Source organism: Ranitomeya imitator, chromosome 4, assembly GCF_032444005.1.
Source record: "Ranitomeya imitator isolate aRanImi1 chromosome 4, aRanImi1.pri, whole genome shotgun sequence".
In the NCBI taxonomy this organism is placed as follows: Eukaryota; Metazoa; Chordata; class Amphibia; order Anura; family Dendrobatidae; genus Ranitomeya; species Ranitomeya imitator.
In genome coordinates this window covers 646,035,424-646,062,890 of record NC_091285.1, presented here as the reverse complement: position 1 = coordinate 646,062,890, position 27,467 = coordinate 646,035,424, and the positions used below count along the sequence as shown (strand labels likewise).

General features: G+C 45.2%; 1 protein-coding gene across 3 annotated transcripts; it reads right to left on the bottom strand.

Moving 5' to 3' along the window:
* Positions 1 to 5,519: 5,519 nt before the first annotated feature.
* Positions 5,520 to 23,326, bottom strand: PHYHIP (phytanoyl-CoA 2-hydroxylase interacting protein). Of its 3 annotated transcripts, none has more exons than XM_069766988.1 (6): positions 23,262 to 23,298; positions 22,974 to 22,996; positions 11,193 to 11,367; positions 10,926 to 11,100; positions 9,685 to 9,802; positions 5,520 to 7,080 (listed from the first exon to the last, which is right to left on the bottom strand). In XM_069766988.1, exons 3-6 carry the CDS (start codon positions 11,358 to 11,360, stop codon positions 6,555 to 6,557), a joined length of 987 nt encoding a protein of 328 aa, XP_069623089.1. In that variant the 5' UTR covers positions 11,361 to 11,367; positions 22,974 to 22,996; positions 23,262 to 23,298; the 3' UTR covers positions 5,520 to 6,554. The 3 variants fall into 3 exon arrangements, with proteins under 3 accessions (XP_069623089.1, XP_069623088.1, XP_069623087.1); XM_069766987.1 differs by lacking the exon at positions 23,262 to 23,298 and adding an exon at positions 16,709 to 16,921 and having other exon boundaries at positions 22,974 to 23,227; XM_069766986.1 differs by lacking the exon at positions 22,974 to 22,996 and having other exon boundaries at positions 23,262 to 23,326.
* Between the last annotated feature and the right edge of the window lie 4,141 nt (positions 23,327 to 27,467).

Genomic DNA, 27,467 nt, shown 5'->3' with positions numbered 1-27,467 from the left:
CTTTTTTGCTTGCTGGTATTGCTTCATTCTTAGGTGTGCCATCTTCATCCTCTACAAAGATTTGATATCGGTTCTTCAGTTGTGTGGTTGGTGATTTCTCCATGGTCTTCTTGCTTCTTTTGGTCACATGCTTCCACTCATCTGCTTTTGGAGGTTCTCTGACACTTTTTGCACCTTCTGTGACCAGTAGAGATGCTTCTGTTCTGTCTGGAAAGTCTTCATTCTCTTTGATGAGTTTCAAAGTTGCTATTCTTTCTTCCAGACCCCGCACCTTTTCTTCTAAAAGGGCCACTAGTCTACACTTCTGACAGGTGAAATTGGATTCTTCTTCTGGTCGATCTGTGAACATGTAGCACATGCTGCAGCTCACCATGTAGGTTGTCACATCTGCCATGTTGCTCCTAGATCCTGCTGACTTGCTGTGTGTTTTCCTTCTTGTGTAATCTACTCAGCCAAGCTCTCTTGCAATAATGTCCTACAGGCAAAAAGACTTCGCTTCTCCCAGAAGGCACCTGGAATATGCAAATTAGCCTCCTGAAGCTTGAATCCCTGGTTTGGTGATGCTTTCGAAGCAGCTGGTCCCGGCTGTACCCAACGATCTTCTAGCTTAGGGAGACTTCGCTTCTCCCAGAAGGCACCTGGAATATGCAAATTAGCCTCCTGAAGCTTGAATCACTGGTTTGGTGATGCTTTTGAAGCAGCTGGTCCCGGCTGTACCCAACGATCTTCTAGCTTAGGGAGACTTCGCTTCTCCCAGAAGGCACCTGGAATATGCAAATTAGCCTCCTGAAGCTTGAATCCCTGGTTTGGTGATGCTTTCGAAGCAGCTGGTCCCGGCTGTACCCAACGATCTTCTAGCTTAGGGAGACTTCGCTTCTCCCAGAAGGCACCTGGAATATGCAAATTAGCCTCCTGAAGCTTGAATCCCTGGTTTGGTGATGCTTTCGAAGCAGCTGGTCCCGGCTGTACCCAACGATCTTCTAGCTTAGGGAGACTTCGCTTCTCCCAGAAGGCACCTGGAATAATTTCATCATGAAATAAGTATTCATCCCTTTCTGATTTTGTAAGTTTACCCACTGACAAAGACATGAACAGTCTGTAATTTTAAGGGTAGGTTGATTTTAACTTTGAGAGATAGAATATCAAATATAAAATCCAGTAACTCACACTGTATAAGTTCTATAAATTTATTTCAATTTTTTGTGAGAAATAAGTATTTGATCCTTCTGGCAAACAAGACTTAATACTTGATGGCAAAACCCTTGTTGGCAAGCACAGCAGTCAGACTTTTTTTCGTAGTTGATGAGGTTTGTGCACATGTCAGGAGGAATTTTGGTCCACTCCTCTTTGCAGATCTCGAAATCCTTAAGATTTTGAGGCTGTCACTTGGCAACTCGGAGCTTCAACTCCCTCCATAAGTTTTCTATGGGATTAAGGTCTAGAGACTAGATAGGCCATTCCATGACCTTAATGTGCATCTTTTTGAGCCACTCCTTTGTTGCCTTGGCTGTATGTTTTGGGTCATTGTCTTGTTGGAAGACCCAGCCACGACCCATTTTTAATGTACTGGTGGAGTAAAGGAGGTTGTCACTCAGGATTTTACGGGACATGGCTCCATCCATTCTCCCATTGATGCGGTGAGGTAGTCCTGTGCCCTTAGCAGAGAAACACCCCCAAAACCTAATGTTTCCACCTTCATGCTTGACAGTGGGGACGTTGTTCTTTGGGCCATAGGCAGCATTTTTCCTCCTCCAAACACAGAGAGTTGAGTTAATGCCAAAGACCCCAATTTTTGTCTCATCTGACCACAGCACCTTCTCCCAATCACTCACAGAATCATCCATTCATTGGTAAACTTAAGACGGCCCTGCACATGTGCCTTCTTGAGCAGGGGGACCTTGCAGGCACTGCAGGATTTTAAACCTTTTACAGCGTAATGTGTTAGCAATGGTTTTCCTGGTGACTGTGGTCCCTGCTGCCTTGATATCATTAACAAGTTCCCCGTGTAGTTTTAGGCTGATCTCTCACCTTCCTCATGATGACGGATACCCCACGAGGTGAGACTTGCATAGTGCCCCAGATCGATGTCGATTGACCGTCATTTTGTATTTCTTCCATTTTCTTACTATTGCACCAACAGTTGTCTCCTTCTCACCCAGCGTCTTACTTATGGTTTTGTAGCCCATTCCAGCTTTGTGCAGATCTATGATCTTGTCCCTGACATCCTTAGAAACCTCTTTGGTCCTGCCCATGTTGTAGAGGTTAGAATCTAACTGATTGAGTCTGTGGACAGTAATCTTTGATAAAGGTGACTATGTAAGACAGCTGTCTTTAATGCAGGTAATGAGTTGATTAGGAGCGTCTAATTGGTCTGTAGGAGCCAGAACTCTTAATGGTTGGTAGGGGATCAAATACGTATTTCTCACTGCACTGTGATTTTTTTTTTTTTGGGGGGGGGGGGGGGGGATTTTATTTTTGATATTCTATCTCTGTGTTAAAATTACCCTATCCTTAAAATTACGGACTGGTTCATGTCATTGTCAGTGACCAAACTTACAACATAAGCAAGGGATCAAATACTTAGTTCTCCCACTGTAGCATAATGCACTACACAGCCATTACTGAGATATATGGCAGTTGGTACTTTTAAAATTCTATGGAGGAGGAGGAGGAGCAAGAGAGACCGACACACATTCTAATGCAAGTTCTCCTGAACTGACTTCTCCATAGAACCTTATGGAATGATGGCACCAACATCGCTGTAAACAGTGCAGCTGTGGGAGAGAGCGCTGGTTGCTATGGACAACAGGGTTTTGTTTTGTTTTTTTACTTTTTGGTAAGTGGCGTACATTAGGTGGAAGGTTGATGAAAACACATTGTTGTCCATAGCAACCAATCACAGAGCAGCTTTTGTTGTACCACAGCAGTTTAAAAGATGAAAGCTTTGTTCTGATTGGTTGCTATAGGCAACAAAACCAGGCTTTTATAAATGAGGCCTAAATGTGTGACGGCTATAGTAAAAACTGTTCAGATGTATTACAACTGGACAATATTTCTTTTCAAGAGGTTGTCTGATGCCTCATTAGCGGACGGACCTCATGTAACAAGGGTTGGGAATCTGCTCTGTTAGCCGGAATGTGTGGCCACCATGTAGTATTCAATTTGCCTCAAATGCTTGGCTGGCGCTGGCTTATGGGCGCTGGACCAGGCTGTTAGGGCGCGGTGAGACGGCCATATAAATCGGAGCGAGAGAGAAAGCAGCGCACGGACTGGCTGGCGGCTCTCCCGGGGATATCGAAGCTACTGTAATGCCCTGCACATGGGGTAAGCGACATAGCGAATCAGAAGAACTATACTACATTTCTAATTGGAGGCATACCACTGTAACTTTACTACAGACTTTTTTTTTCTGTGTGTTAAGGTAGGGCTCGCACCTGAATGCACAAAGTGACTTGTAGCCATGGCCATAACAAGGCCACTGATGGGGTGCTCTGAGGGTACATGGGTTCTCACATGTGGTATTTCACGTAAGGGATGTCTACATCAAGCTTACAGCCTCGTTAGTGGGGGCCGTGATTCTTCTACATCCACTGTTCCTCCTACACGACTGGTTTAGCGCCTGGCAGAAGACTCCTGGAAAGCTACCGTGTCCTCCACACAATGGAGATAGGATGTCTGGCTTTAAATGCACAGAAAAATAGTATTTTCATGTTATATCATATTCTATATAGTATATGGAAAAACGAAATTATTTTATTTGGTTGTAGCATTGTGTCCCCTTTCAAGGAAGTACACTGAAGATAGGGGGCCCCATAATACAACAAATAAGAATGGAAACCGGCCCCCCCCCCTGCTGTTGCTGGTTCCTGCCATCACATTTGACCACCCCAAGTCTGGCAGCTCCTTCCGATTCTACTGTCAAAGATGAAACTTGTGCCCAGTGTCGGACTGCGGTGCCAAGGGCCCCACTGGTAATCAACGCCAGGGTCCAACTACGTGCCTTTATCCTCGATTACAAATTTATATAACAATTAACGGAGTCGACTTGTTAAATTAATAGGACGCCGCCTTTGTCTGTACATAGTGATTCAAGTATAAACTATAAAATCTCATATTAGGAGGTGGTGATCCACACTTGTGCAGGGGCGGCCCACCAGAGGATTCTCCTGTTCTCCTGTGGGCCAGTCCGACTCCAAGCCTGATGTTGCTTATACACGAACACAAGTTCTCTATTTTATTCATGCTCTCCATGCATGTGCTGTGACGGTCACACTGCCGCGACACATGTAGCTGTGACGCCGAACAGCTGATTATCGGAGCGCTCCAGGTTCCCGATGCAGCTATTCAGCTATTAAATATGCGTCCCTATATTTAACATGGGGGCGCATGGACATGCGTTTGCATGCGTCTTTTTTGCCGCAAGCGTTAGGGCGCAGAGGACGCAGCAAGATGCTTTTTTTTGCGTCCAAAATCCGGCAAAAAAAAGGACGCATGCGTCGCAAAACTATGCGTTTTGCATGCGTTCTTGTTTGCGTTGTGCGTTGCGTCGCCGACGCAGCAGCGCACAACACAAATGTGAACGTAGCCTTATCCGAAGCTATTCGCTCATCCCTAGTCATTTCCAACATCACTAGTTTTTCCTATCCATTGGATAGGGCGAACATGCTGATCAGTAGGGGTTCGATATCTGGGACCTCCAACAATCCAGAGATCAGGGCTCCACAGTTCTGTCTTAAATGGAATGGAGATGCACATGTTTGGCCTCTGTTCCATTCATTTTCCATGGGGCTGCTGGAAATGGCAGAGGATAGCCCTCCGCTTTCTCTGGCAGACAATGAATAGAGAGGAGGTTGAGCACACGCACCTCCACTCCATGTTGTAGAGCCCTGATCTCAAGGTTCCAGAGCCAAGATCTAAGTATTGCTTGGGTTTTACCAGTTTGACGCCCTACAGTGAGCAACTTCTCCCCTATTCCATGGATCGCTCGTGATTTGGGGAATAGCCTATTAAGCAACAAGTATTCATTTTCTCTGCAGTGCCTCCACAGGTAAAATGAAGCATTGCAAGGTGCACGTAAAAATCAATTTACTATGTAATGCACTGACACTTCAGAGTGAATGACCCTCATTGAGCCTGGTTGGACAGCAGCTATAATAAGTGCATACAATTAAGTTGTGTTTTCAGGTTTTCTCTTGTGGTTTTTGCACAGGAAGCTCTTCAAACAATTGATATGATGCTTTTTTTTTAACCATGTGTAGAAAGGCATATGTGCTACATTGGTGATTTTAACCTTAACCAAAAGGAATCCTTTATGCAAGTGGAATTGAAGGGTGTTTATTTTATTTATTTTTTTATGTGGGATTTGGCACAGAATCCATGTGAAATTAAATGGTGTGAAGCAATTGTATCTGACCTCCATTAACCAATTCTAAACTTTTTTTTTTTTAATATGGAAATGAAAATTAAAATAGGAAAAAATAAAAATATGAATGTACTGAATATAAAAAAAGACTCCCATCTTTTTCCATCACAAAGTTTTAATAGAAATACAGAACTTTTGTCCTTAAATCAAACAATACATTTTATGAATATAGTTGAGTAGAAGGTATAGGGCAACATTATAGCCGAAGTTGAGCACACACATAAGAACATGCACATTCATGGTCTGTTTAAAAAAAAAAAAAAAAAGTACATGACCAGAAAAGTATCACCACTATAACACGTGTAGGTGATTGTATGTATATACATTATATATGAGAATTGTCAATATCGCGTTAACATGGGGACATGAACGGCTGTGCTGGACGTCTACACATGGGAATCAATACATGGCTCTAAATAGGGGGTCGTTTGTGATTTGTGTATCAAGGAGATTAATATTAAAAAAAAAAAAAAAATCACTTTGCGCCATGAGTGTTAACAGGTTGAGAGTGATATTGCAATCCAGCCCCATTAACTGCAATAAATAATAATAATAATAATAATAGGGCTGAGCTGCACAACCTGTGAATAGGAGTAGCGCTGGTTTAGGAGCAGAACGGCCATATTTTATTTTTTTTAATCCCTTTAACAATTATACAGTTTCTTCCCTGAGGCACGAGTCTAATGAATGACAACAATGCGCCTCCCATAGCAAATTGTGCCTGGCGTTCCTTCATTACCTGCTACAATCCGAGCTCTGCTCTCCTTCAGAACCTGAATGCCCAACCCCAATTGTTTCCAGTGCGCATTACTTATTAAGACTTTTTGGAAACGTGAGGCCCATGATTTTTGCCCGCCATGTCTCATTGTGCCAAAATAATGAATTCCCCTCTGCCATCCATAACTTTCCAAGAACCTTGGTTTTCTCCTCTGTAGAAACATCTAGTTTCATCTTCCAGCTCGTTTCTCCTAGAAGTAGTTGGAGAGGCTACACTACTCGGTTCCCACAATTTTAGGACTAGTATTTCTGTGGGGACTGGTTTTGGAAATGCACTAATTACACTTTCAACACCGTAAGCCGCACAAACAAATCCCTTTAACTTGACGAACACTAAACTACTACGCTTGGCTCCCTAGCGCCCACCAAAGATATTGCACACCTTACAGCTGGGATCTTTCTTGGCGTCGGCCGTAGAAAGACTCATCAGCTGATGCCCTTTGATCTCGGACAGTTGCCCCATGCCCATCGGCACTGGTTCCGTGTAGATTATCTCCAGTAGAAGATCTTGTGCGTGCCAGTAAGTTCCCTGCTCACCCCGGGTCAGGAAAGGGTTGTTCTGTGGGTCCAGCAATGGCAGACGGGCACTGCAGAAGGCATCGCCTTGAGACCCTCGAGGAGCCAGTACTAGGACCACATAGTGGTAGGCACTGTACATGCAGTAGAAGTCGGCAAAGTACAGGTGCGTGTTTTCGTTGAAGAGATACCCGGCTGGAATCGTCACCCTCCATCTCCCATAGGGCGAGTCATGCGGGGGCAGACCTGTGTTGAATTCTGTGTTGCAACTGAAAAAGATACCATGGAGTGTGCCGCTGATCGGTGATCCATGACTTCCGCTCTGGTCTTTCAGGGCTGGAAGCATAAGGCCTCCCCACTTGTCCCTGTCCAAATTACACAAAAAGGGGAAAAAAGATAGTCGTTAAATATGTACGGTAATTTCCAAAAATGATTCTACTCCTCTAACTAGTAATGGATAATATAAACCTCACCCTTTGCTAAAATGAGAAAAAAATAAAATAAATATACAGCATTTATTAGGAGGAGGATGCGACAAAATTGCCAAATATAATGCATGCTGCCAAATTTTCATTTTTGGACTTTTTTGAGTTTCATTTATACAGTGTGTTTTGACCTGGCAATAATTCTGCAGGACAGGACGATTACAACGATACCAGACTCGTATACACTGAAATTGCAACACCAAGAAAGAATGTTAGCGTGAGGAGAATTATAAGCCATGCATGCTCCACTGGGAAATTAGACATGGGCTCTCCACAAGGAGAAACGTTACCCTTAGACCTCAGTCCAAAGCCTCTCACCTAACCAAATCAGATCTCATACTTTGCACTGATGAAGGGCAAACCCCCCCCCCCCCCCCGAAACACTGTCTGCAAATTGAGATTCTGATTTGGCTTTTATGCTAAGTCATACTGCAAGGCTCGATAAACCATCAATATTGACTTTTAGGAACGTTGCTTCCATTAGGTGGCGCTAGAGTTCTAGTCCGCTTCCTCTCTGAAGAGACAATTTGCATATGCAACACCAAGAAGAAAAAGTCTTGGAATTCTGGAATTCACAGGAAGGATAGGCATGTTGCTGATCGGCAAAATGGAAACATTTCAAAAATGTCTGGATTCATTCAGTATAGAGTATGAGCGCTATGTGCAGAAATCCCCGCTCTTAAATGTCTTGTGAGGTTATTAATGGTTGAGGAATGTTCTGCCACACTGAATGCACTTGGGCAAATCACCAAGATCTGCTGCTGGCAGCTCCTGTGTAATTGCCGAACAATGACGTCCCAGATGTGCGTGATCGGAAACTAGTCTAGAGACTAGGCCATGGTAGCATGTTAAAGTTATATGAACAGGGGTTATTTTTTTAGAAGTTCTTTGAAGTGGAATCTCACCCAAAATCCTTCTCCAAAATGATTTCAAGAACTCTTGGAAAAACTCAGTTTCAATTAATTTCAATGGAAAATCCACTTTTTTTTTATTTTAGCTTTTTTCTTTAAGAGAAGTTTGAAAAATGCCTGGTGGGAAAAAAAAAGTCTCAAATTCATTTACTTTGCACCTCTTTTTTTTTTATTATTTTTTCCCTAATTTTGTGACTTTTTTTTGCACCTAGTTCATTCATTATTCTATTTGCGCCTTTTAAATTCTATTTTATATGTTCTTGCCTGTTTTTGTTATCTGCTTTCCGGGCAAAACAGCTCCCGGAACACGTTGAAGATATGGCCCGCAGCGTCTCCAGATTTGTCTCCCATCGAGCACATCTGGGACGTCATTGGTCGGCAATTACAAAGTAGCTGCCAGCAGCGGATTTTGATGATTTGCCCAAGTGCATTCAGAACATTCCTCGGACAACCATTAATAACCTCATTGATAGCAGCCGAGGATGTAAGTGTGGTGATTTCTGCACATGGTGCTCATACTCAATAAACTGAGATGATGAAAATATGGCAATATTTTCAAAACATTTGCAGGGCAGTATTATGTCTATACATCCTGTGATTTCTCCATAATTCCACAACTTTTCCTTCTTGGTGTAATTTTATTGTTGAGGAGTGTAGTTTTTCTTTACTATTTTAGTTCTTAATTTGTTTTTTTTTCTTAAAAACAAGAACTTGTGTAACTATTTTCTGAGATCTGTAACTTTTTTTTTTCCTTTCGATTGATGCAGTTGTAAAAACATTTTGCATGGCGATTGTTTCATTGGTATTATTTTTGCCTGCATATGTTTTGATCATTTTTTAATGCATTTTTTGATGGGAAGGGTTGCCAAAAACCCCCCACATAGTTTCAGTAGTTCAAATTTTGTACACCTTTTTATCGTACAGGCTTATTAATTTTGTATTTTGCAAGGTCTGACTAGAAGTGCATAAAAATCAAATATGCTTTTTTTCTTCTTTTCAAATTGGGAAAAGAGGGGTGATCTTAGTTTTATTAGTCTTAGTCTTAGTTAAATTTTATTTCAATATCTTTAAACTTTCTTTTTTGTTGTTGCTTATGTTGTTGCTTTTAGTCCACATAGGAAACATTAAACTTCCTTGGGTAAAAAATAATGATCTCCGTTCACCACTAATCTTAAGCAGCATCACAGCTTCATTCCTACACAGCTTCATTCCTGCACAGCATTCCCCTCACAGACAATAACAGACTTCTCCTTTGTTGTGGACGCATGTATAGGAGTGTGTGATTTCCCTCTTTTCTGCAGTGTGTGCTGCAGGTCTTTTCCCTGCTGACTGCCTTGTGTGCTTTGCAGTCTTTCCTCGCTTTGATACAATGTAGCGTTTATTATCTGCCCCACCTGAAGACTTGGATGCTTTCCCTCCTTTCCACACTGTGATCAGTGTTCAGATTCTTACGCCATCCTCTCCGACTCCACTGGTACTTATTACACGGGGAGAGAATGAGAGCTGTCGCAAGCAGCAGGGCAGCCAGCTACGTGAAGGAGCTGCACAGGCTCTACAACAAGGGCAGACATACCTGACATGCTGGAAATATTCTGCAGTCTGGTTCCGGTAGAAGACCTGTAATGACAACATCCGTCCCGCGATCCCTTCAGCTTTCTCTTGTAATTGTTTCACCTGCTCCATGGCGTAATCTGTAATGAAGACAGGAAGGTCACGTAGATCAGATCAGATAATGCTTTGTGCGATTCTTCTGAGTCTGCTGTTAAAAGGGATGTTATAAAAAAAAAAAAAAAAAAAAGAAAAAAAACTTATCTTCCCTGTCTGATTGTTTTTTGTTTTTTTTCCCTCTGATCCATAGACTTGCATTACTGGTTCTGATCCGACACTTGGGTGAAAATCACGCATGACCCCGTAATTTTGTGCGGAACATACATTCCACGAAAGATCACAGATGGGAGAATGGTCCTATTCACTATCATAGGTGCGAGTGCTAAAACATGATACTACTGTACACAAAAACTGAAAGTCTGAATAAGCCCTTACTGCCACATTTCCCCAGAAACCTCCGAAACGGAGGCTTGTTTATTTTTGGTAATCCCCCCCCCAAAAAAAAAAAAATAATCAAACCATATACATGCAAAAATAGTGCTAATACGCAAAACTTAAGATTTTTTACAACACCATCAATGGTAAAGAAGATAAAAAAAGGTACTGATCCCAGAAAATAGCAACACTATTTTATTATTTTTTGTATTCAGATTTTTTTTTTTTAAATAACTAAAATATGAAAGAAAAACCGATTGGCTTCCTGTGTACACTGTGCATAGGCAGAAAGTTGCCAATCAGTGGTGGAGGTGGGGTTACCCAGAGCTCATGAATATGGAGAAATACCTGGCAGCAGGTTTATTAGTCCTCTAGTGATAAAAATCACTGTTTTATAAGCAGGAGATTATCAAAACCTCAGCCCAGTAATTGACACATCATTGGAATAAAGGTCTCTGTCTCTACATTATGCTGCTCTAAGATTAGGTAGCAAAAACTTGGTGACAGATTCTCTTTAAACAGTCCTAAATGGGTTTGAAGGGTTGTTCCCAAAAATATTAAGTCATCCCCTATCCAAGAGATGGAGGATAAGTTGCTGATTGCTGGGACCCCCAGGAATCCCTACATTGGGGTTCTGAATCCCTGAGAAAGGGGCCTATCAGTCCTGCCCAGAATGGAGCAGAAGTGCACTGTAGTCAGTCTGTGAACTAGCAGAGCGCTGCGCTCCGCAGTCCAGTAGACCATGTTTCCACCAGATGATTAATTCCTCACCTCCTGTACAGAAGCGGAGCGTCTCGCTCCAGCCGGACACGGTGTATTCCCCGTCACTGCGCTTCATCGCCGTCTGTACAGCCAGGGTATACTCTGTCCGGGGGCTCAGGAACCAGTGTCCTCGCACCGTCATAGGCAGCACCACGGCTTTTGCCACCAGTTTTGTCGGCACATCCTTTGCGGAGGGCGATATAAGGACAGGTTTAGTGATTCACAATAAGACATGTCTGATCGCGGACTTGGAATATGGGCTACGACGCGGCTTACCCGGTGCTTGAACTTGTTCTCCTTCTGCCCTCCTGTCTTATTGAGGTCTATGAAGTAGTGGGTGACCCGCCTGGCATCGTGGGGTGGCATCTCCCAGGACACGCGGAACGAGTCGCAGCTTATGTCACTGATCTGAATCCCGTGAGGCGCAGTGAGAGGGGGATCCATGGCTGACCTATTTGGGAGGAGGTAGAAGTTTTAGGAAAGGGGTTTTTACATGGGTGACCATCACAGACTTAACTTAGAAGCTCTTGAGCTTCAATGATGGTGGTTTTTTTTTTTTTGTAACCATCATTTAAAGGGGTGGTTGTGCTAAGAACAAAAGTAGATTTTAATCAACAGATCTCGGAATACAAATGAACTCCGCAATTGGATGTGCTTAAAAAAAATGTTCCTGTCACGAGATAATCGTATAAATGTGCCCCCATGTAATATTTGTGTTTGACCATGCAGGAAAAGGTCGACTATACCACAGCTCCTGGGCAGGGGAGGAAGAAAAAAACTACCCAGACATTACAGCACGGGATCACAGCTAATTCTTTCTTTGAGGTAAAATATTGTTTCAAAACAGGCAATGAAATGTTTTACTCGCAAAAAGAATTAGCTGTGATCCCCTGCTGTAATGTCTGTACACTTTCTTTTGTTCCCCTCTCCTTGCCCAGGAGCTGTGGTATATCCGACCTGTTCCTGCATGGTCAGACACAGCCATTACACATGGGCACATTTATGAGATTATCTCAGCACAGGAACATTTTATGTAAACACATCCAATTGTGGAACTTATTATTGTTCCAAGATCTATTGATTAAAATGTCCTTTTGTTCATGGCATAACCCCTTTGTGACATGCGCCGTACTAGTACTGCGCTGCCGGCACTGCATTTGTGCCAGCAGCAGTACTAGTACGGTGCGTTGAGCGCCGCAGTGAGCGGGTGCAGGTGTCAGCTGTATATGACAGCTGACACCCCACAGCGATGCCCACGATCGGCGGTAGCGCCGATCGCGGGCATTTAACCCCTCTGATGCCGCTGTCAGTAGTGACAGCGGCATAGAAGGGGATCGCGCAGGGACGGGGGCTCCCTGCGCTCTACCACCGGAGAAACGCGATGAGATCGCGTTGCTCCGGTGATCCGGAAGGAGTCCCAGGATCCAAGATGGCCGCGGGACTCCTTCCGGGTCATGAAATGACCTGGCTAGCCGGCGCCTGCTGAGAGTTGCTGAGAGCAGGCGCCGGAAAGCCTCCTGAACTTGCCTGTCAGATCGTTGATCTGACAGAGTGCTATGCACACTGTCAGATCAACGATCTGATCTAATACAGTGATGTCCCACCCTGGGACAATGGTAGAAAGTAAAAAAAAAAAATAGAATGTATAAAAAAAAATTTTAAAAATCCACAAATAAAGAAAAAAAAAAAAAACATTTCCCAGTAAATCCATTTATGTAAATTAAAAAAAACAATAAAAGTACACATATTTGGTATCGCCGCGTCCGTAACGACCCGCTCTATAAAACTATCCCACTAGTTTACCCCTTCAGTGAACACCGCAAAAAACAACAAAAAAAAACAAGGCAAAAAGCATTGCTTTATTATCACACAGGCGAACAAAAAAACAAAAAGTGGAATAACACGCGATCAAAACGACGGGTATAAATAACCATGGTACCGCTGAAAATGTCATCTTGTCCCGCAAAAAAAAAGCCGCCATACAGCATCATCAGCAGAAAAATAAAAAAGTTAATAAAGCGATGCAAAAACAATTATTTTTTTATATAAAATAGTTTTTATTGTGTAAATCACCAAAACATAAAAAAATTACATAAATGAGGTATCGCTGTAATCATACTGACCTGAAGAATAAAACTGCTTTATCAATTTTACCACACGTGGAACGGTATAAACGCCCCCCCCCCTAAAAGAATTTCAGGAATTGCTGGTTTTTGTTCATTCCGCCTCACAAAAATCGGAATAAAAAGCGATCAAAAAATGTCATCTGCCCGAAAATGGTACCAATAAAAACGTCAACTCGTCCCGCAAAAAACAAGATCTCACATGACTCTGTGGGCCAAAATATGGATAAATTATAGCTCTCAAAATGTGGTGATGCAAAAACTATTTTTTGCAATAAAAAGCGTCTTTTAGTGTGACAGCTGCCAACCCTAAAAATCTGCCAAAAAAACGCTATAAAAGTAAATCAAACCCCCCTTCATCACCCCCTTAGTTAGGGAAAAATAATAAAATGTAAAAAAATGTATTTATTTCCATTTTCCCACTAGGGTTAGGGCTAGAGTTAGGACTAGGGTTAGGGTTGGGGCTAGGGTTAGGGTTGGGGTTAGGGTTACCGTTGGGATTAGGGTTAGGGGTGTGTTTGCATTAGGGTTTCAGATAGAATTGGGGGGTTTCCACTGTTTCGGCACATCAGGGGCTCTCCAAACGCGACATGGCGTCCGATCTCAATTCCAGCCAATTCTGCTTAGAAAAACTAAAACACTGCTCCTTCCCTTCCGAGTTCTCCTGTGCGCCCAAACAGTGGTTCCCCCCAACATATGGGGTATCAGCGTTCTCAGGACAAGTTTGACAACAACTTTTGGGGTCTAATTTGTCCTGTTACCCTTGGGAAAATAAAAACGTGGGTGCTAAAATATCATTTTCGTGGAAAAAAATATATTTTATATTTTCACGGCTCTGCGTTATAAACTGTAGTGAAACACTTGTTGGTTCAAAGCTCTCACAACACATCTAGATAAGTTCCTTGGGGGGTCTAGTTTCCAATATGGGGTCACTTGTGGTGGGTTTCTACTGTTTAGGTACATCAGGGGCTCTGCAAATGCAACATGACACCTGCAGACCAATCCATCTAAGTCTGCATTTCAAACGGTGCTCCTTCCCTTCGAGAGCTCTGCCATGCACTCAAACGGTGGTTCCCCCCCCCACATATGGGGTATCAGCGTACTCAGGACAAATTGGACAATAACATTTGTGGTCCAATTTCTCCTGTTACCCTTGGCAAAAAAAAAATTGCGGGCTAAAACATCATTTTGTGGAAAGAAAAAATGATTTTTTAATTTTCACACCGCTACATTCTAAACTTTAGTGAAACAATTGGGGGTTAAAAGTGCTCACCACACATTTAGATAAGTTCCTTAGGGGGTCTTCTTTCCAAAATGGGGTCACTTGTGGGGGGTTTCCACTGTTAAGGCACGTCAGGGGCTCTCCAAATGCGACATGGGTTCCGATCTCAATTCCAGCCAATTTTGCATTGAAAAGTCAAATGGCGCTCCTTCCCTTCCGAGCTCTGCTATGCGCTCAAACAGTGGTTTATCCCCATATATGAAGTATCGGCGTACTCAGGACAAATTGCACAACAACTTTTGGGGTCCAATTTACCCAGTTACCCTTGGGAAAAAAAAATTGGGGGCAAAAAGATCATTTTTTGTGAAAATTAATATGAATTTTTTTTTTACGGCTCTACATTATAAACTTCTGTGAAGCACTTGGAGGTTCAAAGTGCTCACCACACATCTAGATTAGTTCCTTAGAGGGTCTACTTTCCAACATGGTGTCACTTGTGGGGGTTTCCACTGTTTAGGCACGTCAGGGGCTCTCCAATCGTGACATGGGCTCCAATCTCAATTCCAGCAAATCTTGCATTGAAAAGTCAAATGGCGCTCCTTCCCTTCCGAGCTCTGCCATGTGCCCAAACAGTGGTTTACCCCCACATATGGGGTATCGGCGTACTCAGGACAAATTGTACAACGACTTTTGTGGTCCAATTTCTCCTGTTACCCTTGGTAAAATGAAACAAATTGGACCTGAAGGGTTAATAAACTTTTTGAATGTGGTTTTGAGTACCTTGAGGGGTGCAGTTTTTAGAATGGTGTCACTTTTGGGCATTTTCAGTCATATAGACCCCTCAAAGTCACTTCAAGTGTGAGGTGGTTCGTAAAAAAAAAAATGGTTTTGCAAATTTTGTTGCAAAAATGAGAAATCGCTGGTCAACTTTTAACCCTCATAACTCCCTAACAAAAAAAAATTGTTTCCAAAATTGTGCTGATGTAAAGCAGACATGTGGGAAATGTTGTTTATTAACTATATTATGTGATATAACTCTCTAATTTAAGGGCATAAAAACTAAATGTTTGAAAATTGCTAAATTTTCATAATTTCCGACAAATTTTTGTTTTTTTCCACAAATAAATGCAAGTCATATTGAAGACGTTTTACCACTATCATGAAGTACAATATGTCACGAGAAAACAATGTCAGAATCACCAGGATCCGTTGAAGCGTTTCAGAGTTATGACCTCATAAAGTGACAGTGGTCAGAATTGTAAAAATTGGCCCTGTCACCTAGGTGAAAACAGGCTTTGGGGTGAAGGGGTTAAAGGGGCGTTCCTAAATGCTTACTTTACAATTGGAGGCGAATGGTCACATCTACAGATACCTACTGAGACTTTAAAAATCATTAGAGTAGGCCATCAATATAAGATCGTTAGGGGCCGGACAGACCCATGATCAGCTGACTCTGTTGGATCCATTGTGATTCAGTGAGCTCCAGCAATATACTATGTGGCCGGCCATGAACAATCAGCGAGAGGCGCAGTCCGGCCGCGAATTGGCGTGGGATTTGAACCACGCTTCGCTAATTGGTCGTGGCCGGCTGAATCCTGTGTATTCAATGTATTATTCTAAAATCTTCATAAATAAACTACATCCATATTCTAGAATATCCGATGCGTTAGAATCGGGCTACCATTTAGTCTACTATATAATCGTCTAATTCTGTCTGTTTGTCTGTAATGGAAATCCCGCGTCGCTGATTGGTCGCGCCAGATGCCTGAGACCAATCAGCGACAGGCGCAGTCCGGCCGCGAATTAGCACAAGACTTGAACCATGCTTCGCTGATTGGTCGCGCCCGGCCAGCCGCGACCAATTAGTAATATTGGTGCGCAATTTAAACCCCGCTTTATGCATTGGTCACGCCCGGTTGGCCGCGACCAATGATAATGTATACATTTTACCCGGAAAATCCTGTGTATTCATTGCATTATTCTTAAATCTTCATAAATAAACTACATACATACTGTATTCTAGAATACCCGCTGCGTTAGAATCGGGCCACCATCTAGTCTCTATATAAACACCAACATGGATATTACCGCCATTTGGTCAGTGGTAGATACCAGTGGAGCGCCCCCAGTAGGGCAATGAGGTACTCGGAGCCGGGCCCTCTGGTTCTCGTCAAGGATGTCACGGTGGCTGACCCGGTCCGTGGCCCTAGGGGTACGTCCGTTGTAAATGGGGGAAAGGTCTTTAAAGGGATAGTATTCGTGACGCCACCTGGGGTATTCGGTCAGGGTGACCGACGCTGCTTAGGGGTCCACTGGGGTGATGTTATGGCAGCTAGATGGTATACCTTCCCACAGGTGAAGTATATCCCCAGGGCTTCCCAGAGTGTAGATGATGGATGGTGTGAGGCGCAGTAAGAAACGAGGACACAAGGTTGCAGTCTCTTTACCTTTACTGAAGGCTTCAGTGTCCACAGTCCGGAGCACCAGATCACAGGGCAGGCAGAGTCCGGCCGGTCTGAAGGCAAATCCAGAGTCCCCTTATCCAGGTGGAAATCAGTAGCCTTCCTCTAGCGCCTGAGTGTTGTAGTTCCTCCCTGCTGAGCTTCTTGGTGAGGTCCTCACAACTATCGTAGATGTAATGTTGCTTTCTCTCTGTCCCCCTGATGGATAGGATAGGACAAACCCGTATGACTGATGGCCTGAGGCTTTTTACACGGACCCTACGACGCCCCGGCCCCCACAAGTTGCCACCGTGCCTCCTGGGTATAAGGTCGGGCAGCCAACGTGGAATCAACTGTCCTGCCAGTCTCTGAAGTAAAGCATAGAGATCCTTACTCCCTCGGTGTTCTGGCTACCGGCTTCTGTGCTTCAGAAGGAACCAGCCTGCTTCTAGCTGGTCTCCCTCTGATATTCCTCTCCTTTGCTATGACTTCGTTTCTCACTCACTACAAGACAATTCCCTTCAGATGTCTCTTTCTTTGGATGCTGCCGCACGTGGGGCAGGCGCAGCTCCGTGGACCCTCGTCCTCCGCAGACCTCAGTCTGCATCTGGCTCCCTCTCACTCCAGCCAGCTTCTGCTTCAGTCTGCATCTGCCTTGTTCTGCCTCCTTTCTGTCCAGACCCCCAGTTTTACCTAATTGTGTGGAGTGCCCTAATAGAAGCATGGCTCCCCCTGGTGGCCTGGAGTGTGAAGTGTGTTGTGTGGTTAGTAATACATGGTAAGGTGATCTCCTTTATTGCCCTCAGACGTAACATCACTCCCTCTGGTGGAAGAATAACATTACTGCAACGACCAGGACTCTGGGGCGCTGCACCAGCCCTACAGAACATATAAGAGATCACAGCACAGTTACAGATGGTGTCTTACCGCTGACGTTCTTTCTGATGGAGTCGTTCACTTTTCCTGTCTTTTCCATCTGGCCCAGACCGACATGACAACTTCTTCCAGCAACGACTCGTCTGCAGAGAATACAACAAAGACATGTTTCACTTCTCACATTTCCAGCCCCATCACCATCTATCGCCAACCTGCACAAACTCCTCATCCTGCTGATACCCCAATACTGAGCCGCTGCTGCCGTATGTGTCCCTATTACTGCCCCTGATACCCCAATACTGAGCCGCTGCTGCCGTATGTGTGCCTATTACTGCACCTGATACCCCAATACTGAGCCGCTGCTGCCGTATGTGACCCTATTACTGCCCCTGATACCCCAATACTGAGCCGCTGCTGCCGTATGTGTCCCTATTACTGCCCCTGATACCCCAATACTGAGCCGCTGCTGCCGTATGTGACCCTATTACTGCACCTGATACCCCAATACTGAGCCTCTGCTGCCGTATGTGTCCGTATTACTGCACCTGATACCCCAATACTGAGCCTCTGCTGCCGTATGTGACCCTATTACTGCACCTGATACCCCAATACTGAGCCGCTGCTGCCGTATGTGACCCTATTACTGCACCTGATACCCCAATACTGAGCCTCTGCTGCTGTATGTGTCCGTATTACTGCCCCTGACACCCCAATACTGAGCCGCTGCTGCCGTATGTGTCCCTATTACTGCACCTGCTGTGTGTTTCTCTGTGCCTTCTAAATTCGAGAGCACCCCTCTATAATATAGTAATGCTGGGTGCAAGTGCCGTAGAAAACAGTGCCCATATTTTGCCCCCTAGAAAATAATATTGCCCTGTGTGCTCCTTTGACAGTCATAGTAACCTGAGTTCCCCTATAACAATAAGTGCCCACTTTACATTTAATAATGTCCCGAGTCCCCCCCCCTGTACAGCTCCCCTATACACAGTATGATGCTCTCTTATACACCGTATAATGCCCCCTCACACAGTAAACTGACCCCTTAGTAGCCTCCAAACTGTTTGATGGCTCCAGCACTGTATGATGGCCCCTTCACTGTAATCCCCACACTGTATGATGGCCTCCATATAGTATAATGCACCAGATAGTCCTCAAAATAGTATAATGCACTCCCCATAGGCAGACTCTATAGCACAAGGCAGCACCCATAGGCAGACTCTGTATAGTATAAGACAGTACCCCATAGGCAAACTTTGCAGTATAAGGTAGCACTCCATAGGCAGACCCTGTAGTATAAGGCAGCACCCATAGGCAGACCCTGTAGTATAAGGTAGCACCCCACAGGCAGACCCTGTAGTATAAGGCAGCACCCCATAGGCAAACCCTGTAAGTATAAGACAGTACCCCTATAGGCAGACCCTGTAAGTATAAGACAGCACCCCCATAGGCAGATCCTGTAAGTATAAGACAGCACCCCCATAGGCAGAGTAAGTATAAGGCAGCACCCCCATAGCCAGACCCTGTAGTATAAGGCAGCACCCCATAGGCAGACCCTGTAGTATAAGGCAGCACCCCATAGGCAAACCCTGTAAGTATAAGACAGTACCCCTATAGGCAGACCCTGTAGGTATAAGACAGCACCCCCATTGGCAGATCCTGTAAGTATAAGACAGTACCCCCATAGGCAGAGTAAGTATAAGACAGCACCCCTATAGGCAGACAATGTAGTATAAGGCAGCCCCCATTAAAAAAAAACAAAAAACAAATAAATACTCACTTCTCTTGCTCCTTGTTCCAGCGGTGCTCCGAGCTCTCGCTCATCTTCTGACAGCGGGCGCTGGGTGGTGACGTCACTGTGCCCACTGTCCGTGTTGGTGACGTCAGACGCTGACAGGGGGGTGATGGGAGAAGGAGCGCAGTGCGCTCCTTCCCTCATCAATGCGGCAGCTGTATCAGCTAAATGCCGATACAGCTGACCTTGCGGTGACAGGGTGGGGGCCACTGCTGGCACTGGGGCCCCCCCGCCTGCTCAGGGGCCCATAGCGGCCGGGCGTCAGAGCAGGGAGACAGATTCTCCCTTCTTTGCCGCAGAATGTAACTGTATCGTAGCTCCGGGTGGGCCCCCTCTGAGCTCCGGGCTTGGGGAGCTCGCACCCTCTGCCCCCCTGTAGCTACGCTACTGATTATAAGTATTCAGACCCTTTGCTCAGTATTGAGTAGAAGCACCCTTATGAGCTAGCACAGCCATGAGTCTTCTTGGGAATGATGCAACAAGTTTTTTCACACCTGGATTTGGGGATCCTCGGCCATTCTTCCTTGCAGATCCTCTCCAGTTCCGTCAGGTTGGATGGTGAGCCATTTTCAGGTCTCTCCAGAGATGTTCAACTGGATTTAGGTCAGGGCTCTGGCTGGGCCAGTCAAGAATGGTCACAGAGTTGTTCTGAAGCCACTCCTTTAATTTGTGCTTAGGGTCATTGTCTTGTTGGATGGTGAACCTTCGGCCAGAGTACTCTGGAAGAGGTTTTCATCCAGGATATCTCTGTAGTTGGTCGCATTCATGTTTCCTTCAATGACAACCAGTTGTCCTGTCCTTGCAGCTGGAAAACACCCCCATAGCATGATGCTGCCACCACCATGTTTTACTGTTAGGATTGTATTGGGCAGGTGATGAGCAGTGCCTGGTTTTCTCCACACATACCGCTTACCAGGTACGGACTGGGGCTGAAATTTGAAATCACACAGGCCCATGTTGTCCCCGTCCCCATGAACCTGATGGGATATATTACTAATGTGACCCTGGATGGAGCAAAGGAAGATTTTATACAAGACCAATATTTCTAATTATTCCTGTGGCCTGCTGGGGTAAATGACGTAGTCAGTGACTTTGTGCTCCATCACAACCCTTAATAGTATGAGTGTCTTGAGAACACCGATTCTGTTAACATAGCAGACAAGGCAGCCCATGACCAGACAGGCCCTTCTGGCATTTGCCAGAATTGCCAGTCCGGCCCTGCCGCTTACAATAATCACCAAAAAGGTCTATCTTCGTCTCATCAGACCAGAGAATCTTATTTCTCATAGTTTGGGAGTCCTTCATGTGTTTTTTCTAGCAAACTCTATGCAGGCTTTCATATGTCTTGCAGTGAGGAGAGGCTTCCGTCAGGCCACTCTGCCTTTGTGGAACTCTCTCCCATCTCACTACTGCATCTCTGGAGCTCAGCCACAGTGATCTCGGGGTTCTTCTTTACCTCTGTCGCCAAGGCTCTTCTCCCACGATTGCTCAAATTGGCTGGATGGCCAGGTCTTGGAAGACTTCTGATGGTATCAAACTTCTTCCATTTAAAGAGAATCTGTTGCCTACTTTTTCATATATAAGCTGCTGCAGCCACCGCCATCAGGGGCTTATCTACAGCATTCTGTAATGCTGTAGATAACCCCCGATGTAAGAAAAACAAGTTATATTATACTCACGTCACCTGGGGGGGGGGTCCGATGGGCGTCGCGGTCTGGGTCCGGTGCCTCCCATCTTCATGCAATGACGTTCTCTTCCTTGCTTTCTGTCGCTGCTCTTTCGCAGGCGTACTTTATCTGCCCTGTTGAGGGAAGTGCAAAGTACTGCAGTGCGCAGGCGCTGGGCTTCTCGGACCTTTCCTGACGCCTGTGCACTGTAGGGCAGATAAAGTATGCCTGCGCAGGAGCAGCAACAGGAAGCAAGGAAGAGGACGTTATCGCATGAAGATGGGAGGCGGCGGACCGCAACGCCCAACGGACCGACATCCCAGGTGAGTATAATGTAACTTGTTTTTCTTACCTTTCAGGATACATCGGGGGTTATCTACAGCATTACAGAATACTGTAGATAAGTCGCTGATGGCGGTGGCTTATATATGAAAAAGTAGGTGACAGATTCCCTTTAAGGATTATGGAGGCCACTGTGCTCTTAGGAACCTTGAGTACTGCAGAAATTCTGTTGTAACCTTGGCCAGATCTGTGCCTTGCCACAGTTCTGTCTCTGAGCTCCTTGTCCAGTTCCTTTGACCTCATGATTCTCATTTGGTCTGACATGCACTGTGAGCTGTGAGGTCTTATATAGACAGGTGTGCGCCTTTCCAAATCAAGTCCTATCAGTTTAATTAAACACAGCTGGACTCCAATGAAGGAATAGAACCATATCAAGGAAGATCACAAGGAAATGGACAGCATGTGACTTAAATATGAGGGTCTGAGCAAAGGGTCTGAATACTTATGACCATGTGATATTTCAGTATTTCTTTTTTAATAAGTTTGCAAAAATTTCTACATTTCTGTTTTTTTTTATTAGTCATGATGGGGTGCAGAGTGTACATTAATGAGAAAAAAATTAACTTTTTTGAATTTACCATTTGGCTGCAATGAAACAAAGAGTGAAAAGTTTAAAGGGGTGTGAATAATTTCCGTACCCACTGGAAATGGACACTGGGTCAAATAAAAACATAACCGACATTGGGGATATTACTGCCTCTGTTCTTGACGTCTGGTTACAACAGCCGCACGACCTGTAGGAGGGTGCTTTACATTAATCGTTCTATCTCTGCTTACAAGCCCCCCACAAGGGAAAATATTCACAGCTGGCCTAGATTTTACCTTGCAACCCCCCTACTTTTCAAGCTTGTGTCCCCCCCAAAAAATGGGACAGAGGTGCATTGTGGGTGCACCTGTATCTCATCCACCCACGGTGCCCCCAATGTAAATGATTGCAAATTCCTTAGGGTGGAATTGATCAAATCCTCCCTCTCCCGACTATTATCCCAGAGTGCAAGATTATATCCCTGGGGACCTGTTCAACTTAACCCCGAGATGCCTCAGAACCTGGGAATGAGCTCACTGAGCAGTGCGTCACAGGCTATGCAGAAAAATCACATGCTGCGCAGAGCATCGCACATGCTGCAGAGCATCATTATCTTACGTAACGCCTGCAGAGCATTGCACAGCTTCCCTCCCCGAGTCAGATGTTAAAGATACAGAATAGTCATGCGAAATTCTAAATAAACCAGCGTCGCAGAGCATTGCACATGTCAGGTAGGATGCAGAGCATTGCACATACGTTGGGTAAGATGCAGAGCATTGCAACGCCAATCCTCAGTGTCATGACGGAGCAGATTGCAGACAAGGAGCCAATTAAGTGCTGCGTCTAGGATGTACAAGACAATACATGGCATGCAAAGAATTGGCAGACCCCTCATAGGGCAAGTCACCCCCCCCCCTGCAGAGCATAGTACAAGTACAAAAAGTTCAGGTGCAAGGTGCGGTGATCAGGGAACGATGGGCACCGGCGCCCTCCCCATAGGGCATTGTGCCAGGTGGCATCTATGGAATTGCCGTAGACGGGAATAAAGAATTGGCAGATATGACCTACCTGGGAAATGTGCAGGTATCTCGCTGAGGAATGAGAGTGCGAAGGAATGAGAGGAAGGAAAAAGGGGCGAGGGAGAACGAGAGCAGGAAAATAGTGAGTAGGAGGGTAACAGCAAATACAGAGAGAGAGAGAGCGAGAGCGGTGGAGAATAAGGGAGGTGAGAGATGGAGAGGGGAGGCGAGACCGAGAGATGGAATCAATGAGATGCATCGAATAACAAGAAAAGTGCGAGAGTTCTAAAACCCACGGGTCCTGCCCAAAAGCCGAGAGCGCCAACCGAGTACCGACCTGGCACCGCGGCCACCAAGAGGTTGCACAGCCTTGTTGTGACGCAAGTCGCACATGGCAGGAGCCTATTATTAAGAGGGGGTGAGCCATCCGGCAGGTTGTGGGTTAAGAGGACTGTCAGTATGGACCCACCATCACATGCTGACGAGCGTCACTGGCATTGCGCCCACCCGAAAGGGAATAATTAATCTCATTAATGCTGCCAGTAATGAGAGGCCAATTCTTATCTAGCAGTGGAAATCATCGCGAATTACCAGATGGACGACCTAAAATCAGAACCTGAAGGTTGAAGGCGGTGACCCCCGAGCTCATGTATTTTTTGCTTAAATAAAATTTCCATCTTTTTTTTTATTCCAAAAAAACTAATGCTTTGAGAAAATTCCTTTAATCTGGCATCTGATAATCCAGGAAACTGAATTCTGAGATAAAATAAGCAGGATCCGGTGGATTTAAGAAGAACGATAGCAAAAAAAGGGGAGCAGCAAAAATAAAATATAGTGTAGATCCATTAGACCCGATAACCAGTGAAAAGGTATTTATTTACTCACAAAAGTCATTAAAACTCTGCTTAAAAACAAATGTATGGAGCAGTTCATATTGTGTAGCCCGACCCAGGGTTTCGCCCTACAAATGATGGCTTCTTCCGGGGCTTGAGCCTGCTTAAACTTCATACAGTAAGCATAAAATGGGTCCTACAGTGAATCAGCAGTTAGCACTGTTACTTTTTGGAGCTGGGGTCCTATCAAGGACAATACTTGCAAGGAGTTTGCGTAGGTTTCCTCCCACACTCCAAGACATATTGATAGCGAATTTATATTCTGAGCAAAGTCCCAGAAGAAGCTGTCATTTGTAGGGTGAAACCCATAGTTGGGCTACACATTCAGCATCTGATTGCCTTGTGCAGGCATGTACTACGGAGGACAGAGAATGAACTTCAATCCAATATTGCAGCCAGCATGCAGCCAGCGGGTAAGGAAAGGGTGAATCAAACACCCGAAAACCCCGCCCCAATGGCTGAAGATTGTTTCCTCCAAATTCAGGTGACAGAGTCCCTTTAAGTTCATTGGGATTTTGTTGATCCAATAACACAATTTCGGCCATAGTTCGTCCACAGCTGACAACTCAAGTGCCCGTTCTTGTCTGGAAACCAACTATGGTGCTTTATTGAGGATAGTCGAGTCACAAGAGGTGTCAGGTCAGTCATCAGGGTTGCCACCTTCTCCACCAGGTCTGCTAGTTGCCAACTCGCTGTATGCTGGAGTCTGCAAAGAAAGGGTAATCGGAGGTGATGTATCCACACAATCCTGCTGATTGTACCAATGATCTGCCCATGGGAACCTCCCCGCCTATTGGACATCATGTCTTTGAGACCAGGCTGAAGATGGACCCAAAGAAGGTATCTGCAGTTTACTGGTGGGCTGATGAAGAGAATGTCAGGACAGTGGTATCTTCTAAGTCTCTGCAATCCACCAACCAGACGGACGAACTCCGGTTGGTCCTTGAATCCACTGGGGTAGAAGCTGATCTCAACTGACAGAGAGAGACTTCCCAATGCCCAGCTCCTGGTACTATGCCCGCTTCATCCTATACTGAGGATGGCTTGATGGAGAAAAGCATCTTAGTAGTGAAGTTGAGAGGTGTCACTTTTCTTCTAGTGGACAGAAGAAGTCGTGGTCCTGAAGAGAAACCGTGGGAGTGCGTGTCAGCCTCCAATTTCTCTGCAGAGTTCTCGCAGGCTTGAGAAAGAGGGGGCGTAAAGGAGGGTACTGTAACGCTATGGCAGGCACCCCTGCATGGTCTCCCTTCCCCCTCCATGCAAGGACACCACCTTTCCCCCGGCCTCACAGCATGGTCCCTGCTTCCTGGTCTGTGTGTGCGCGCATGCCGCACCTCCCGGCGGCACCTCTAGTGCACTCGTGAAATCCTCTCAGCCTATTTGCTGAGAGGCATCTAGTATTAATATTCACCTGCAAGATGGCTCCCAGCAAATAGCTGGGGGGCATCTTGTATAAAAGACTCCCTCCCCTTTAGGGAGTTGCCAAACAACACATTCAGTAATTAGGTAGTGTGGTAGTCTATTAGTGAAGTTGTGAGGTCCCCTGGTCCCAGTGTAGCCAGTGTCCTGAATCTGAATCACCGGCCCCGATGCGGCAATTCCTGAACCTGAAGTTCCTCGTCTCGTTGTGGCCAGTCTCTTTAACCCAAATACCTGGCCCAGGGTTGCCAGTTGCGAACCCGAAATTCCTGGTCCTGGTGTGACCAGTCCTGAACTCAAAGTCCCTGATCCTAGTGTGGCCAGTGCCTGAACTTTCTTCCCCAGTCTGTGTACAGCCAGTCCCTGAATCTATATCTGAGACCTGCGTGTCTGTATGTGTGCTTATCCGAGTACCCGGTATATCCGGACTGCTACAACCAGTCTCTGAATACTGAAAGCGCTCCGTTGGTACCTGAATCAGTCCATACCAGTACCCGTTTAGCAGAAGACCTATTAGTTTGAGCGGAGTCTGAGACCATATCCATGTCTACACACCTGACCCCTGGTCAGCAGCTACAGTAGCAGGGACTACCTTGGAATGGTACCTGGAGGCTATCTGACTCCACCATCAGGAGATCCAGTAAACACTTGATAGTCACTTAGCTATGCCCCTCCTAGGAAAGCTTGGCTCAGTGGCACAATGGGTTTGCGAAACCACATGCACCACCTGCATGCGTAGCACAAACGCTGTAACAGCGCGAACAACACTGGCCTTCTGGTGTCACTGCCTTCTGACCCCATCGTCCACATTTTAGAATCTGTTGAAACATATATTCCTTAGTAAAGTCTCCGCAGTTTTAACTTAACTTTTTAAGCAAATACATTACAATGGTCGCTGAAACACTGCATTGGTCTGCCATGCCTCCAAAGTCTGAATGTGAGTACGCCAAGTACACTCCAGTACTGAGCTTTTGAATAAATTCAGAAGCTGTCCTCCATTACCTTTCAAAAGCTCTCTGGGCAAGGATCGGTGACCTCCTGTGCCGTCGGAATAAGACTCAGGAACTGAGACATCTAAAAGAGCGATAAGGCATCGGCTGCATTATTTAACATTTTTTCAAACCAAAAGAATATCTGCCTCTGTGAATCTCTCACCCTACAACTCCACCGTGACTGTTGGGAACCATTCAAGGAGGGTCATGTTCTTGACCACACTTACACTTGACCATGCTTCCGGCCAAGGAGCCCATGCATTTCCGCAAACAGCTTGAAAACCAACACTCCCAGCAGCTTCTGTACATAACTGTAAAACACTATTCGCCACTTCCTCCTTCTGACAAAGACTCTGGCCATTCAAATTCTGTAGAAAAACCTGCCACACAACGAGATCCTGTCTCATGCACTTTGAAGTATGAATAATATGGTGCGGCTGCACAACACCTCAAATTGCTAATGACAATCTATGGGAATATCATCAATGCCAAACTAGCAATTTTTTCTTGAGAAAGCCGAAATATCATATTTTCTGTATCTATCTCTATATCAATGAATGAAAAACACAGAACATCCTTTTTAGTTTTTCTTCCGACCCCGGCACACCAATCTTTTTCATCAATTTCGACGTACCCGCAAAAAGTATGCACAAACACCTGAATCACCCGAATCTTATGGACCAACAAATGAAATCATCCAAATAATGTAACACAGAAGAACCCATCTATAAGAGATTGAGCACTCCATCGGTAAACACATGTCTACAGGAAACTTTGTCTAGATGGCAACCTAATAAGTGAAAGCAACTCTCATGGACCGGCAATAGACAAATTCTATATCCAATTTCAAGCCATAGGGGCTCCTGGACCGGCAGACATGACCAGTTGTACAGCAACATCAAATGACGTGCATGACGCAACCACCTCATCTTTGGTATCCCATCATTTACCGATTTCCCAAAGAGAAAGGATTAATGATGTAGGCTGAGCACACTGCTGCGGTCGTTCGGCTCCAACCTGGTTTTTGGTGCCACTGGATTCAGGCCTGAGTGATATCTACCAGCTTATGACAATGGGGACTTGGTGTGCGTGTGTGTGGGAAATGAAGAACTATTGATCCCCGGAGGAGGCTCGTCTTGCACTCATCCTCTTGGTCCCATGACCCTTCCTACTCCCAGCCTGGAAGGAGAATCAGCAGTGGGTGAAAAAAGGTCCAGAGCCTGTGCCGCTCTCCGCAGG